Genomic DNA, 11,559 nt, shown 5'->3' with positions numbered 1-11,559 from the left:
AAAGTTTTATTCAACCCAACAAAAAACACATTTGCATCCAAAGAAACGCAAGCTCAAATCAGACAGCAACCTTTAAAGTCCATTAAGATCCATCCATCACTTTCTATACCTGCTCACAAGGACCACAGGAGCATTATCTAGTTTAGATAAAAGCTTCCAAGCAGAATTAAAAAGCAGAGAAACTGGTCGTGCAAATAATGTTTATACATAAGTAGTAGTTTTTATCAATTGATGTTGCGTCAAAATAAAATCAGGAGTTTAATTAGAGGAGCTCTTAGTTGTTAAGAAGCAGCAGCTGTTAATGAACTGCATTTCAATCCAAATTCCACTCAATTCATTCGCAATCTGTCAGCAGAGACAAAGATATGTGAAGCAGAGCGGCTCGATTTAGAAATCTGCCTCTATGCTTTCTTGTTCTCGTCTTTCTTTAAAGGCTCCTTTCCTACAACATGTTAAGAGCTTTATAATTAGTGCATTTTATGTTACTGGTTGTGCAATATGACCTAAATCTGCTATGTCCTACTTCTGAACATCTGAGTTCCCAGATATAAGAGTTAAAATACCTCTAGGTAAGGAGAATATGAGTTTCTGCCACTAAGTAGGTAAGATACAGACACTTTACAGGTGTTTGTCTGATGTACACTGAAATATAATCATAAACATGGCAGTATACTTGAACAGTTATGTTAAAGAAGAAAGCACACGTCCTTTAAAAACTAGAATCTGGACAAGTTTTAAAACCTTAGCCACTTCTTTATCTGCTTCGATATCAGGGAACAACCTGGGACATAGGGGTGCAGCAAGTTGGACATTTATGATGTTCAGAAGCCATGCTGAACCTTGAAATAAAGGACGGCTAACACCAGAAGGATCTATTCCTGTTGCTTGGTAAATGTAAATAATTGTCCTGCTGCATTTAGTTTTAAATTAGGGTGTGACAGTGATCTGGTTAATTCCTGTTATGAGAGCTACAATAATTCAACCGGAAAGTTATAAAAGCATGGATTACTGAGTCCAAGTCACGCCATTTTCTTTTACTGAAAAAACACACCACTGAAACTGAAACCACTGAAAGTTGTACAGTTTTTAAATCAATCTGTTGGGACTTTTTATCACTGCGGGTGGTTGCAGTCAGTTACAGGGCCTCGCTGTGAGAAACCACAGTTGGCAAATACAAAATGAGCGCGTCCAACTGGTTGTGATTACATCACACAGGGTACCAGGAAGCTCCTGTTACAAATGAACTCTAACTGAGACCCTTACCTAATCGCTGATTAAAGTTTCAGCCGAGTTTTGAGGAAATTTTGTAGAAATGTTACCTAAATATGTGCAGTGTAGTTTATTTTATTTTTTATTTTTTTTAGGAAACAATCAAAGCCAAAACCACTCGAAAAGCAAAGTCAATCTTTGACCATCCCCCATAATCATGATAATAATATCACACCTGATAGTCTCGGTTTGATTGGGGACCAAAATTGCAACAGAGACCTTTTGAAAAACCGGCTCCCCCTCCTCACCTGTGGTGGCACAGCACTAAGAACCACTGAAGGAGACAATGAGTGCAATTTCTTTCTTCACAAAATGTAAATAAAAATGGAGTGGTGTGAGATTTTATAAGCTGTAAGATCCCTCTTTTCTCTTTGGTAAAAGACCACGAGCCATTTCTCCTGCTAACGCTTGTTTTGGTTGTATTTACCCAGAATCCACTGCGCTTTTGTGCGCTTACTTCTTTTGGAGCGGTCTCCGGTCCGTTATATCCACGCATGCATTTGAACAGCACCAGAGTTCACTTCAACCCAAGTTTGTAGGCAGACCAGAGTTCACTTTTTTGGTCCACATCAGAGTTCAATTACGCATTCACACCTTCCTGAACAAACCACACGTTGTAAGCAACAATGTGTGGTTGAAACTTTGTTAGAGTAGATCGCTAGTGGACCATTAGCAAACCATCCATCCATACACCATCTTTTGCGTGTCCTATAAGCAGTCTCAGGGAAACCCAGAAATCTATATCCTAGCATACATTGGGTCTGCTCCCAATGGGATGAACCCAGGCAACTTCCTAATTGAGGTACTCAAGAGGCATCTTGCTAAAACTCCCCTCAGTTGAGTCCTTCTGATGCTTAGAGCAGCGGCTCTGACCTCCCCATCAGCTGATGAAGCTCCTCTCCCCATCTCTATGGCTGAGAAGAAGCCACGGACTCAACTAGTAGTAAACTAAAAAATGCTTGTCTGCTGATTCTTCAGGGTTAAGACACCTGCCCTAATCAACACAATATGGGTCAACGAACACAAAACCGACCTTCTTCCATCAACATGTCAGTTATCAAACCTAATCTTTAAGGAGCATAAGTAGAGCCAAGAGGCTGGATGGCTGCAACCTTGAAAAGTGTTGAAGGATAACATGAAGGTAGATCCCATTAGCTGTTCAAAGTATTGACAGTAAGGATATCAAGTCTGGTTCCAATGGTGATTTTGAAATGTTATATATATTAATAAATATGTACAGTACCTATATATTTCTTGACAAGGGATTTATCTCATCTGGATAAATGTTCTCAAATTTCAAAAAGGCTCAAAGATCCATTTATAACCGTCATGTGTGAACATGTTTCATCACTTCTTCAAGTCTTTGGTTGTATAACCCTTATTATGTCCATTTACGTCCATGCGTACCCTGTTTCCGCACTATGAGGGAAAAAAAGGAGCAATTGGAGTAATGTGTAAGGCCAAAAGCTCTCCAGCTCCATTCTCCCTCCTCATTGGCTTCTCTTGTAGATAATAGTGGGCTGACTCAGCGGACTGCGAGTAATCACTAAGAGGTACATCAAATGACCATCGTCGAATGAATCGGCTGTTAAAGGGGGTGAAACTGGGTTCAAAAGAACTTGGCAAATTACTGTCATGTCAGCCAGCGACCCCCATAGAAAAGAAAATATCGGTTCAAGAGATCATTAAATAATTAGCTTGAAATAATGACTCAGTAAGAGGCAAGTTCTGAATCATATGAGAATAATTAAACCACAGCACACCTTCTTAACCTCACATTAGGCTTGATTTTTTTTAATCTTCTCCCCTCTCATCAGTGTTTAAGCTCATTATTTCTGCTCTCTTTCTCTTTTATTAATTAGCAATGGGAGTATGGTATACACTGCATGTGTGCTAAATTTAATGCCTTACACGTGGAGTGGTTTATTTTGTCTTCATGACAGTCTACGTTAGGAAGTTGTTAGCGATTTTGTGTGATTTGCTCACTAGCTGACTTGTACTGTACTTGAAAAGTAGCTACTGTTCAACAAAAGGCCTCAAATTGCAATTGACATCTTAATGTCTGTGAGCATTTAAACATCCGCAAAGGACTGCTCAGATACAATATTTGCTAAGAAAATCTAAAACTAATCTACGCAGGCAAATAGACTTGTAAAACTCCATTTCATGTTTGCAATACTTTTTGCAGCCCTTTGTTTTATGTATTGAAGATATTAGATGAAAAAACTATTAAAAAAAAGAGTTATTTAAACAGCACTCTAATCATATTATCCTGAACAGGAAGCTGTGAATCCAGAATCAGTCGAGGGATTTAAGAAAAGTTCAAATTCTTATAATATAGGCGAAAAGATTTTTGAAAAAAAAAAGAAAAAAGAGTCCTGTAAACATAGTTTAGCAACTCTGGACGATCATGAGGTCGGATTTATCAAATGTATTTTTCACAGAGTGCCTTGATTCAAAATACTGCCAAACCAGAAGTAAACCATGTTCATCTTTTTCCCCACTATAATGAACTTCTACAGCCCTATCACTATAACTTGCTATATTTAAAAACAAAAACAATGACTCGGTTGGTCATGTTTTGTCAAACCAAAGAAAGAAAGTCAAGAGTCTTATGACTGCTACCACCTGTAAAAAGTACTTTTACTTGGAGTAAAAATATTGCCCTTTGATTTTTGGTAGGAAAGGCCAGGGGATTTTAAAAGCTGAGTCGTTTATCACAGAGAGAGCCGAGCAATTTTCAGTCAGCAGGAATTCATTTCAAAAAGCTTTTTCATCTGGATTTGCCTAAGATATAACTGGCTCCTTTAAAATAAGGACAACACACAGAGGCATTCACATTCAAGCAGAATAGACAAAATCCTATATAATACTATCTTTACAGCATTTTCACTTTAATATATGCAGTTCCTACAGAAGTTTCCAGATTTTGCCTCTCCATAACCACAAATCTTAAAAACTTTCTGATAAATCGTGGTGGTTGTCCTGCTGGAAGGTGAAACTCCTAGCCGCAATGCTACTGGCTATCTCATTTTAAACGTTTCTGTATTTTTTTTAATGTGTTCTGTTTTACAAAGATAATTTAAGGTAAATTAAGTGGTTGAACTAACAAAATTGGAAGTTATAATTGTTTATTAAGGGGAATTGGAAGTATTCACTGATTTCAGCTATTATTCACTGCTGGGGGTTTCCATTACCTTTTTATATTCGTACACAGTTTACACTAATTTCATATTAGATTGAAAAAAAGATGTTGAAGTTTGTAACATGGCAAAATGTGGAGCGGTTGAAGTTTGTCAAAGGTTTTTCCAGAGGACATGTATTCATTTACTGGGGAGAAAGAGAAAACTCAACAACAACATGCTATGGTATTTAGATAACACTTGCTACTAGCTTGACTAAAGATTAGGGCGATGGTTAGGAGGCTTCCTCCTGTCAAATCATCATCTAATCCTAAACTAACAAGAGCAGACATACAAAAAGCTGGCCAGCCATTTTAAGAAGAGTTTGATACCAACTACGATTGTAACAAATGATTGTTGTGAAGGGTATAAATAGCTTTTGACATGAACTTTTCAAAAAAATCTAAATAAAAAAAAAATGTTATATTGTTACATATTTTATTTATTTTTTATTTTTTCTATAGGATTGTTTTTCATAAAAGTATGATTAACTGAAGAAGGATTGCATCTTTGCAATGTATTTTTTTATACTACTAGGGTGGAGGCTTTATTTAAACCCATTATTATTATTATTATAATTTCCTTAATATATGTATCTGCATTTTAATTGTGCAAAACAATATATAATGTTTAAAAATCACTCATATATTTAAACAGTTATTCCCTTAGGAGATGCCTTTAACTTTGATAAATGAAAGTGACATTTAATTCTGTTCAGTATAGTATGTACTTGTTAAATATAAGCTATGCTCATCACAAGTTGGTGAATTTGTGAAGACAGTAATGCTCTTCTGCCTCACCTGTTTTTTTCTACTAAACTATATTTATGTAGAGGAAATGTCATTTGCATGAGATTGGGATTTTACTGCAACACAGTTGTGATCTTTTTTTTTTTTTGTTGCTACTTTTTATAAATGGGTAAGTACTTTAGAACTTTCTCCTTAATGCTTCAACATCGACAACAAATTCTTACCACATTCCAGAAGAGAGGGTTGAATATGATGGCAATCACTGCGATGGAAAGGTTCGGGTCATGAAAGTTAATGTGTCTTATGAATTCTTCAATCGGCACCAAGTCCATCTGAAAAAACAAAGCACAAATAACGGAATCATAAAAAGTGCCAAACCTTTTTTTTTTTTTTTTTTTTACCATGGAACAAATGGTTAGATGTAGCTTAATGCCGTTACTAGAAACAGCATTAAGCAGCTGGGTTGCTAGCAGCACCCAGCTGCTAGAAACCCGGGTGGCCATTTACTTCAAGCCATGATTTTTCCCCATTGCACTTTATTAATTCAAGGCAACGTTTATTTGTGTAGCCCCATTTACACACAAGGCTATTCAATTTGCCTTGCAGAAAGGAAGAGGATCTGAAAGAGGACACATATTACAGTTTTGGGACAGTACAAGTACATTTTCTTCCATTACAAGAGTCTAATGATTAAGAGCGTTAACAGATGTACAAAGCCACAATTTAACTTAAAAAGACCAAATAAACCTGCAGATTTTTACCTGCTCACAGTTGCTTTCGCTTATTGAACATATTTTTCCCTAAAGCCCTGGATTCATTAGTTAGCTTCATTAAAGATGGATTTGTTTGCTACATGTTTTACAGAGAAAAATGAATGCTAACCCACTGAGTAATGTTAAGGCAACAGCCTTTCCACCTGTCTGATTTAGACTCTCCATCTGGTGCCTCATTTCCACTAAGCAGTATGGCACAGGTCAGTGACCTACATGGACCTACAACTGAAGGTCCATGCAGGACTATGGTACGGTATGTTTATTCATATTCTCAGTTAATACAATAAATGTTCAGTCAGGGTCAATACCTCAGTCTTGGCCATTAACTAGCAATCATGCCATGGCCCAGCAAGGATAGGCGGGTATGGACCGCTGGATGGAAGCTTGAAAGGCATAAATGCTCTGGATTTAAATTTGGATTTTCTAAATCAAACTCATTTGCAACATTTTGCTGCTATAGTTCAACAAGAAAAGAGGAAGAAATTAGATCTGTATCATTTAAAATGACCTACAATAATAGGGTGATCAAATTAGCTCCTCTAACTAATGAGATTCAGGGCTATATAAAAGATGACCTACTGCTGAGACAAAGTGAGAGCAAAAACATAAGTGCTTTAGGTTGAGTGTAGTCGCTTTGGCTCCAGGGTGAATCATGTTTTACTGCACAATGTCGGGGAAAGAAGAGCAGCGCTATCAAAGCTACTGCAAGCTCAACAAGGACTTGTAATTTCTCCCTGGCATGACTGGATACAAAAAAGGCATTGATGAATTCAGAGTCACCAGGATGTTTAATAAAAGGTGGAAAAAACTGAACTGATTGTGGTTTCTTCTTTGATTCTGAGTTTGTGGGGAATGCCACTGAAATTAGCGCTAAAGCCTAAACAATAAAAAGCTCTATAATGATATCATGTAAAATGTTGTCAATAGAGAGCACTAGAACTGCCAAAAATGTCAAATTTACAAGTGTATATTTTTGCATTAGTAGAAAAAAAATAAAAAAATCTGGTAAAGCTGGAGCTTTCTGTTAATAATTTCAATCATTTCAAACTCCTAATAAACCAAACCGACATTTTTAACTCTCAGCTCAAATTAGACAAAAACTAAAAAATGTACTTTTTAATGATTCATATTATTAACAATAGCAAAGGTAGAAGTAGCTACATTTGATAGTCTTATTTCCAATTTACTGGCCTTTTTAGACAAGAAGTCTTTTAATTTCTCTATTATGACCCAGGGTCACTGGATTAATAGTCGCTTTCAAGGTCTGAGATTCTTCAATGTTACTTCTTGGCCATTTTTGCATAAATCCTACAACACTGCCCTACTAACGCTTGTGCAGTGAACATTAAAAAGAGCAAAGCATATAAAACATACAAGCACCATGGAAGAATAGTAGAATATGATAACTGCATATATTACCCAGACAGAATATTGCACAAGGGTATTGCACATTTTCCCGAAGGGTGACACATGAACCTGCTTTCCGAATGGTGATATGCCACATAACATGTGAATTGAGGGAGTATCATTATTGCACATGTTCGAAATGTGTGTGAAAGCTGTCAAGCTTGTTTTCAGAATCATGCTTTTATTTTGGAGAGGGCCTCCCACCAGCTGTGTTCCGGTCAGACAGAAAACAAAACTGGAGGCAGTGCTGCGTCTCAGCCTGCCAGCCTGCCTAGCTTTACCTTGGAGTAGTCGACGTTGTTCAGACCTCCGCAGCAGTCAAGCGGGACCGGCTGGTTGTTCTGTTCGGCAGCAGGTCGGGTTTCCCGCTCAGCAGCAGCAGCAGCAGCACCGTCGCTGTCGCTCATTCACTCCCCCAGATACGTGGCAGAAAGCCGCGCTATCAGCCGTGTCAAAGAGATAACAAATGTTACTCAATAAATAGGGAAAGGGTCCAATTTAAACTCTAAGAAGAGGCTAGTGGCCTAGCTGTTGTGCTATTCATGTCTAAATAACGTCTACCCCGCTCGGTGCATTCTGGGTAATGTGGTTCAAATTTATTTTCGATTTTTTTTTTCCTTTTATTTCTTCCTGCGTTATATCCATGCATATGGCCCGATTAAAGCCTGTTTCTTTTTGTACATATTATTGATATTTATTGTAAATTTGAAGAAAACTGAGGAATTCAGGTTGTAGTAAGCAATGAAAAACATTAGAAAAATACTTAAAAAAAATATTTTGGAAAATGGAATAAATCTCATCTATTTGTGGTGAGGAATAAATTTTTACACTTTTAAATATTAAAAGTGTAAAACCACAGCGAGACTGAAAGAGTTATCTGAGGCTTTCAAAAATAAGATTGTTGCAGCAACAATGAAGCATAAAGTTGGACATTTGGTGATGCAAGACCATCTTCTGTGAATTCTACAGGGCATCCAGGGGTGGAAGTTAAACATTTTCTCCACCAGCCACAGGAAGTATACTTAAAAGTTATATAGTTAACCTTTGCTTTGGATTCAGCTGCATTGTACGAAGTAAATGTGCACCGAAGACGGAAAATGTTTTATAGTCTCAACCTTCCAGGTCCGTCTGTTTCTTTGTTGTTTTCATGACGATGATGATGTGGAGTCATATCCTACATTTACATTTTCTCCTCTCATTTCTTTCTTAGTCATCCTATTTTTTCTCATCCACTTTTAATGGTTTACCTTCCCATTTCCTTCGCCATAATATGTCTTTCTATCCGTTACCTCACTCCTTTTTCCATCTTTTATGGCATTATTTTTCCTCTCAATTTCTACTTGTTTTTCTTCTAGCGCTTCATTTCAGTTATTCCATTTTTTTTCCACCCAATAAAAATTTATTATTTGTCGCCTCTTTGTCTTCTCCTCGCTCATTATGTCTTGTCTGTCACATTAATTGCACACTTGTTGTCAGCTGTTATTTTGCTCCGACCTTCCTCCTCTGTTACCCCCTACCATTTGTTTGGAGCGAGTCGGATGAGTAGGAGACACCTCATGTGGAGGCAGGAACAGTGGCAGATTCTGAAACCCTGATCACTTTGTGACCCAGCATAATGTTTGTTCATCAGGGCATCTGATCTGTATAAAAAAAACAGCAAAAAAAAACAAGGATCACATGAAGATTATGAACGTATTTGGAGATTTGGTCTCCTTTCTTTCTTTGGTTCTTCTTTGGTTCAGCTTGGATGCAAACACATCAACAAGAACATAAAGAGACATTTTTACAGTCTTGTACCTGTACGATGATTCACTGAAAGCGGATTAGCTTTCGACTTCAAAGGACAAACATTAGTCATGGTGAGTACATAGTTAAATGCAAGGGGAAACTGTAGAATAAAGAAGAAAAATATGCCTACAATATCTCCTTCTTATAACATCTGAAGTGACATTACTTAGGCCGTGTTTATGCCACTTGATGCCATCAGTGGTGCCCAGAAGAAAAATTCAGAGCAAACCAGGAGCGGCCAAAACCTTTTTTGGGGCCCTACGCAGATTTTTAATTCAGGGCCCCCCTATACCAACATGTCATCGCCGGATATTTCATAATAATGGCTATTGATTTTAACCTCACAAGAGTGGCAAACTAAATATGCTCCAATTAATTTGCATGTTGAAAGGCAAGATTGATATTTAAGTGTGGGATATTCATTTCTTTGAAAGTAACATCTGCAGACAAACACTAAATTTACAGTTGGCAAATGTCATATCTTTTTTTAAATTTGGAAGAAATGTGTAAAATGTCCAATCTATGACCCTTTGCACATGATAGAGGAGTTCAAAACATAAAAAATACTGTGGAGAATTTATCCGTCCTCCATGCTAAGTTCTTGATGTATGAGGTTGAGGTCAGTGAGATGAATTTATGAATTCCATTTATTAATACCAACATACAGCTGGTCCATTCCTCATGCTACCTTTAAGAGCTAGCAGGACAAAATGGCACCCAAGAACAGTTTGTGATCCCCTTTGTTAGCCTTCATCTAAGCTACGCCCTAAAGAAACATTCCAGAAAGTAATTGAGATGAAAATAACTGGTTTCTACAGCAATGCACTGGTTTTCCTTTTTAAGCTGTTTATGTTTCTGCAAGAAGCCAAGAAAAAAAATTATAGCTGCCATCATTTTTTTCTTTACCATAGTGGTCTATATTCTCTACTAATGGTTTCATACAAGACACAGACATGTAGAGTACATCTTAGTGAGGTCATTCATCCATGCAGCCATATTTAGCTGCATAAATCTATTTTCTTCCTCCTTATCCAACCATCCACCCGGTTACAGAGCTACCAATGAGATATTCATGTGTTTCATAATTCACTCACACACCCACAGTTATAAATCATGACTAGTGTTTTTTTCTCTCCCTACTGATCGGTCTGCTGAGCGACGTCCTGCCCGATCGCCCGGCGCAGGCGATCAGATAACGTGGGACAGGAAATTGGTCAGTGCTGTAAATCTGAAGCAAACAAAACCAATTATCATCCAACTCTGCGTCCCGGTCATTCCCACCACTGCTGTCGTCAGCGCCAGCGGTTCAGTACTGTACACCTCGTCCATTAATTTGTTGCAATCATGTGCCAAACTAACTGTAATCGACGCATCAGCCTTCCCCGTCTTCCCCCTCTTGACTTGCAGACGCAGACTTACAGTTACATCAGGCAACAAGATGTCCTGATGCAGCTGGAGTGTTCTGCTGCTCACGGGCATCAGCGGAGTCCTGGCGTTGTTGTGCCGGTACATGTGCACGCCCTCGTACCCTGCAGGTAACCAAACAGACGGAGCAGGATCAGGTTTGAGCTGGTATGGCGCAGTCGTACTATGATAAAATATATTAAAAGTGCTTAATTAGATTTGCGATAAGGCCCGGGACTGGGACAGGACAGCAACAGTGACGAGATTCTCATAAACGAGGATGCTAACAATTCCAAGAATGATGCAGGATTGGAGCTCCAGTTTATTTGTTTGTTTTTTTTTATAGCAAAATATAGTTGCAAAGCAACAAATCCAGTCAATAAATAACTACTTATGCACACAGGTGAACTGTGCTAGAGAAAGAACTCGAATTGCAAAAACGGTTTGAGTACAATTGAATTAATAAGGACAGTCAAAGACAAGCAGGTAAACGTCCCTTCATTTTCAGTCCTGTTTACTCTGATACCCCGTAATAAAATTCAAACGACTGTCTTCAGAACTCAATGACTGAACAATATACCTGTATGTAATTAAGGGTGCATTACTGCTGCTGGTTCTATGAATATTGTACAGAACTTTGGTGCAATTAATAGGTGTTTCTAAAGTGCTTTATGAATTGATATTGACCAGCCCTGTTTAGTTCACATTAATCAAAGCATTTGTTTATCTAAAGTCCATGTTTGTTTGGAAAGGTCCGAATGTGTAGTCCAATTCTGATGCAGACTAAAAAAAAAAAAAAAAAACTCTAGTCCACCAAAAAAATACTTGGGCCTTGGTTCGGCTGAAGTGAATTTTGGCATGGTTTGAATATATGTCAAACAGGAAGCGGACTATAGTGCAGGGCATTGTGGGTAAATACAGCTAAAACTCTAGAGCAGTGGTTCTTAACCTGGGTTCGATCGAACCCCAGGGGTTCGATCGAACCCA

At 37.9% G+C, this 11,559-nt stretch overlaps 1 protein-coding gene across 1 annotated transcript in view; it reads right to left on the bottom strand.

Annotated features, from left to right (window-relative positions):
- Positions 1–7,937, bottom strand: part of pemt (phosphatidylethanolamine N-methyltransferase) — a 66,279-nt gene extending 58,342 nt beyond the window's left edge. The window contains exons 1-2 of the mRNA XM_015034338.1: positions 7,662–7,937; positions 5,425–5,532 (exon numbers count right to left, since the gene is read on the bottom strand). Coding sequence (XP_014889824.1) covers positions 5,425–5,532; positions 7,662–7,787 — 234 coding nt within the window. The 5' untranslated portion in view covers positions 7,788–7,937. The remainder of the gene's footprint in view (positions 1–5,424; positions 5,533–7,661) is intronic.
- Positions 7,938–11,559: the final 3,622 nt, after the last annotated feature.

This window comes from Poecilia latipinna, unplaced genomic scaffold, assembly GCF_001443285.1.
Source record: "Poecilia latipinna isolate Pla-1442-1.1 unplaced genomic scaffold, P_latipinna-1.0 Scaffold295, whole genome shotgun sequence".
In the NCBI taxonomy this organism is placed as follows: domain Eukaryota; kingdom Metazoa; phylum Chordata; class Actinopteri; order Cyprinodontiformes; family Poeciliidae; genus Poecilia; species Poecilia latipinna.
This window is presented reverse-complemented; position numbering and strand designations above follow the sequence as displayed.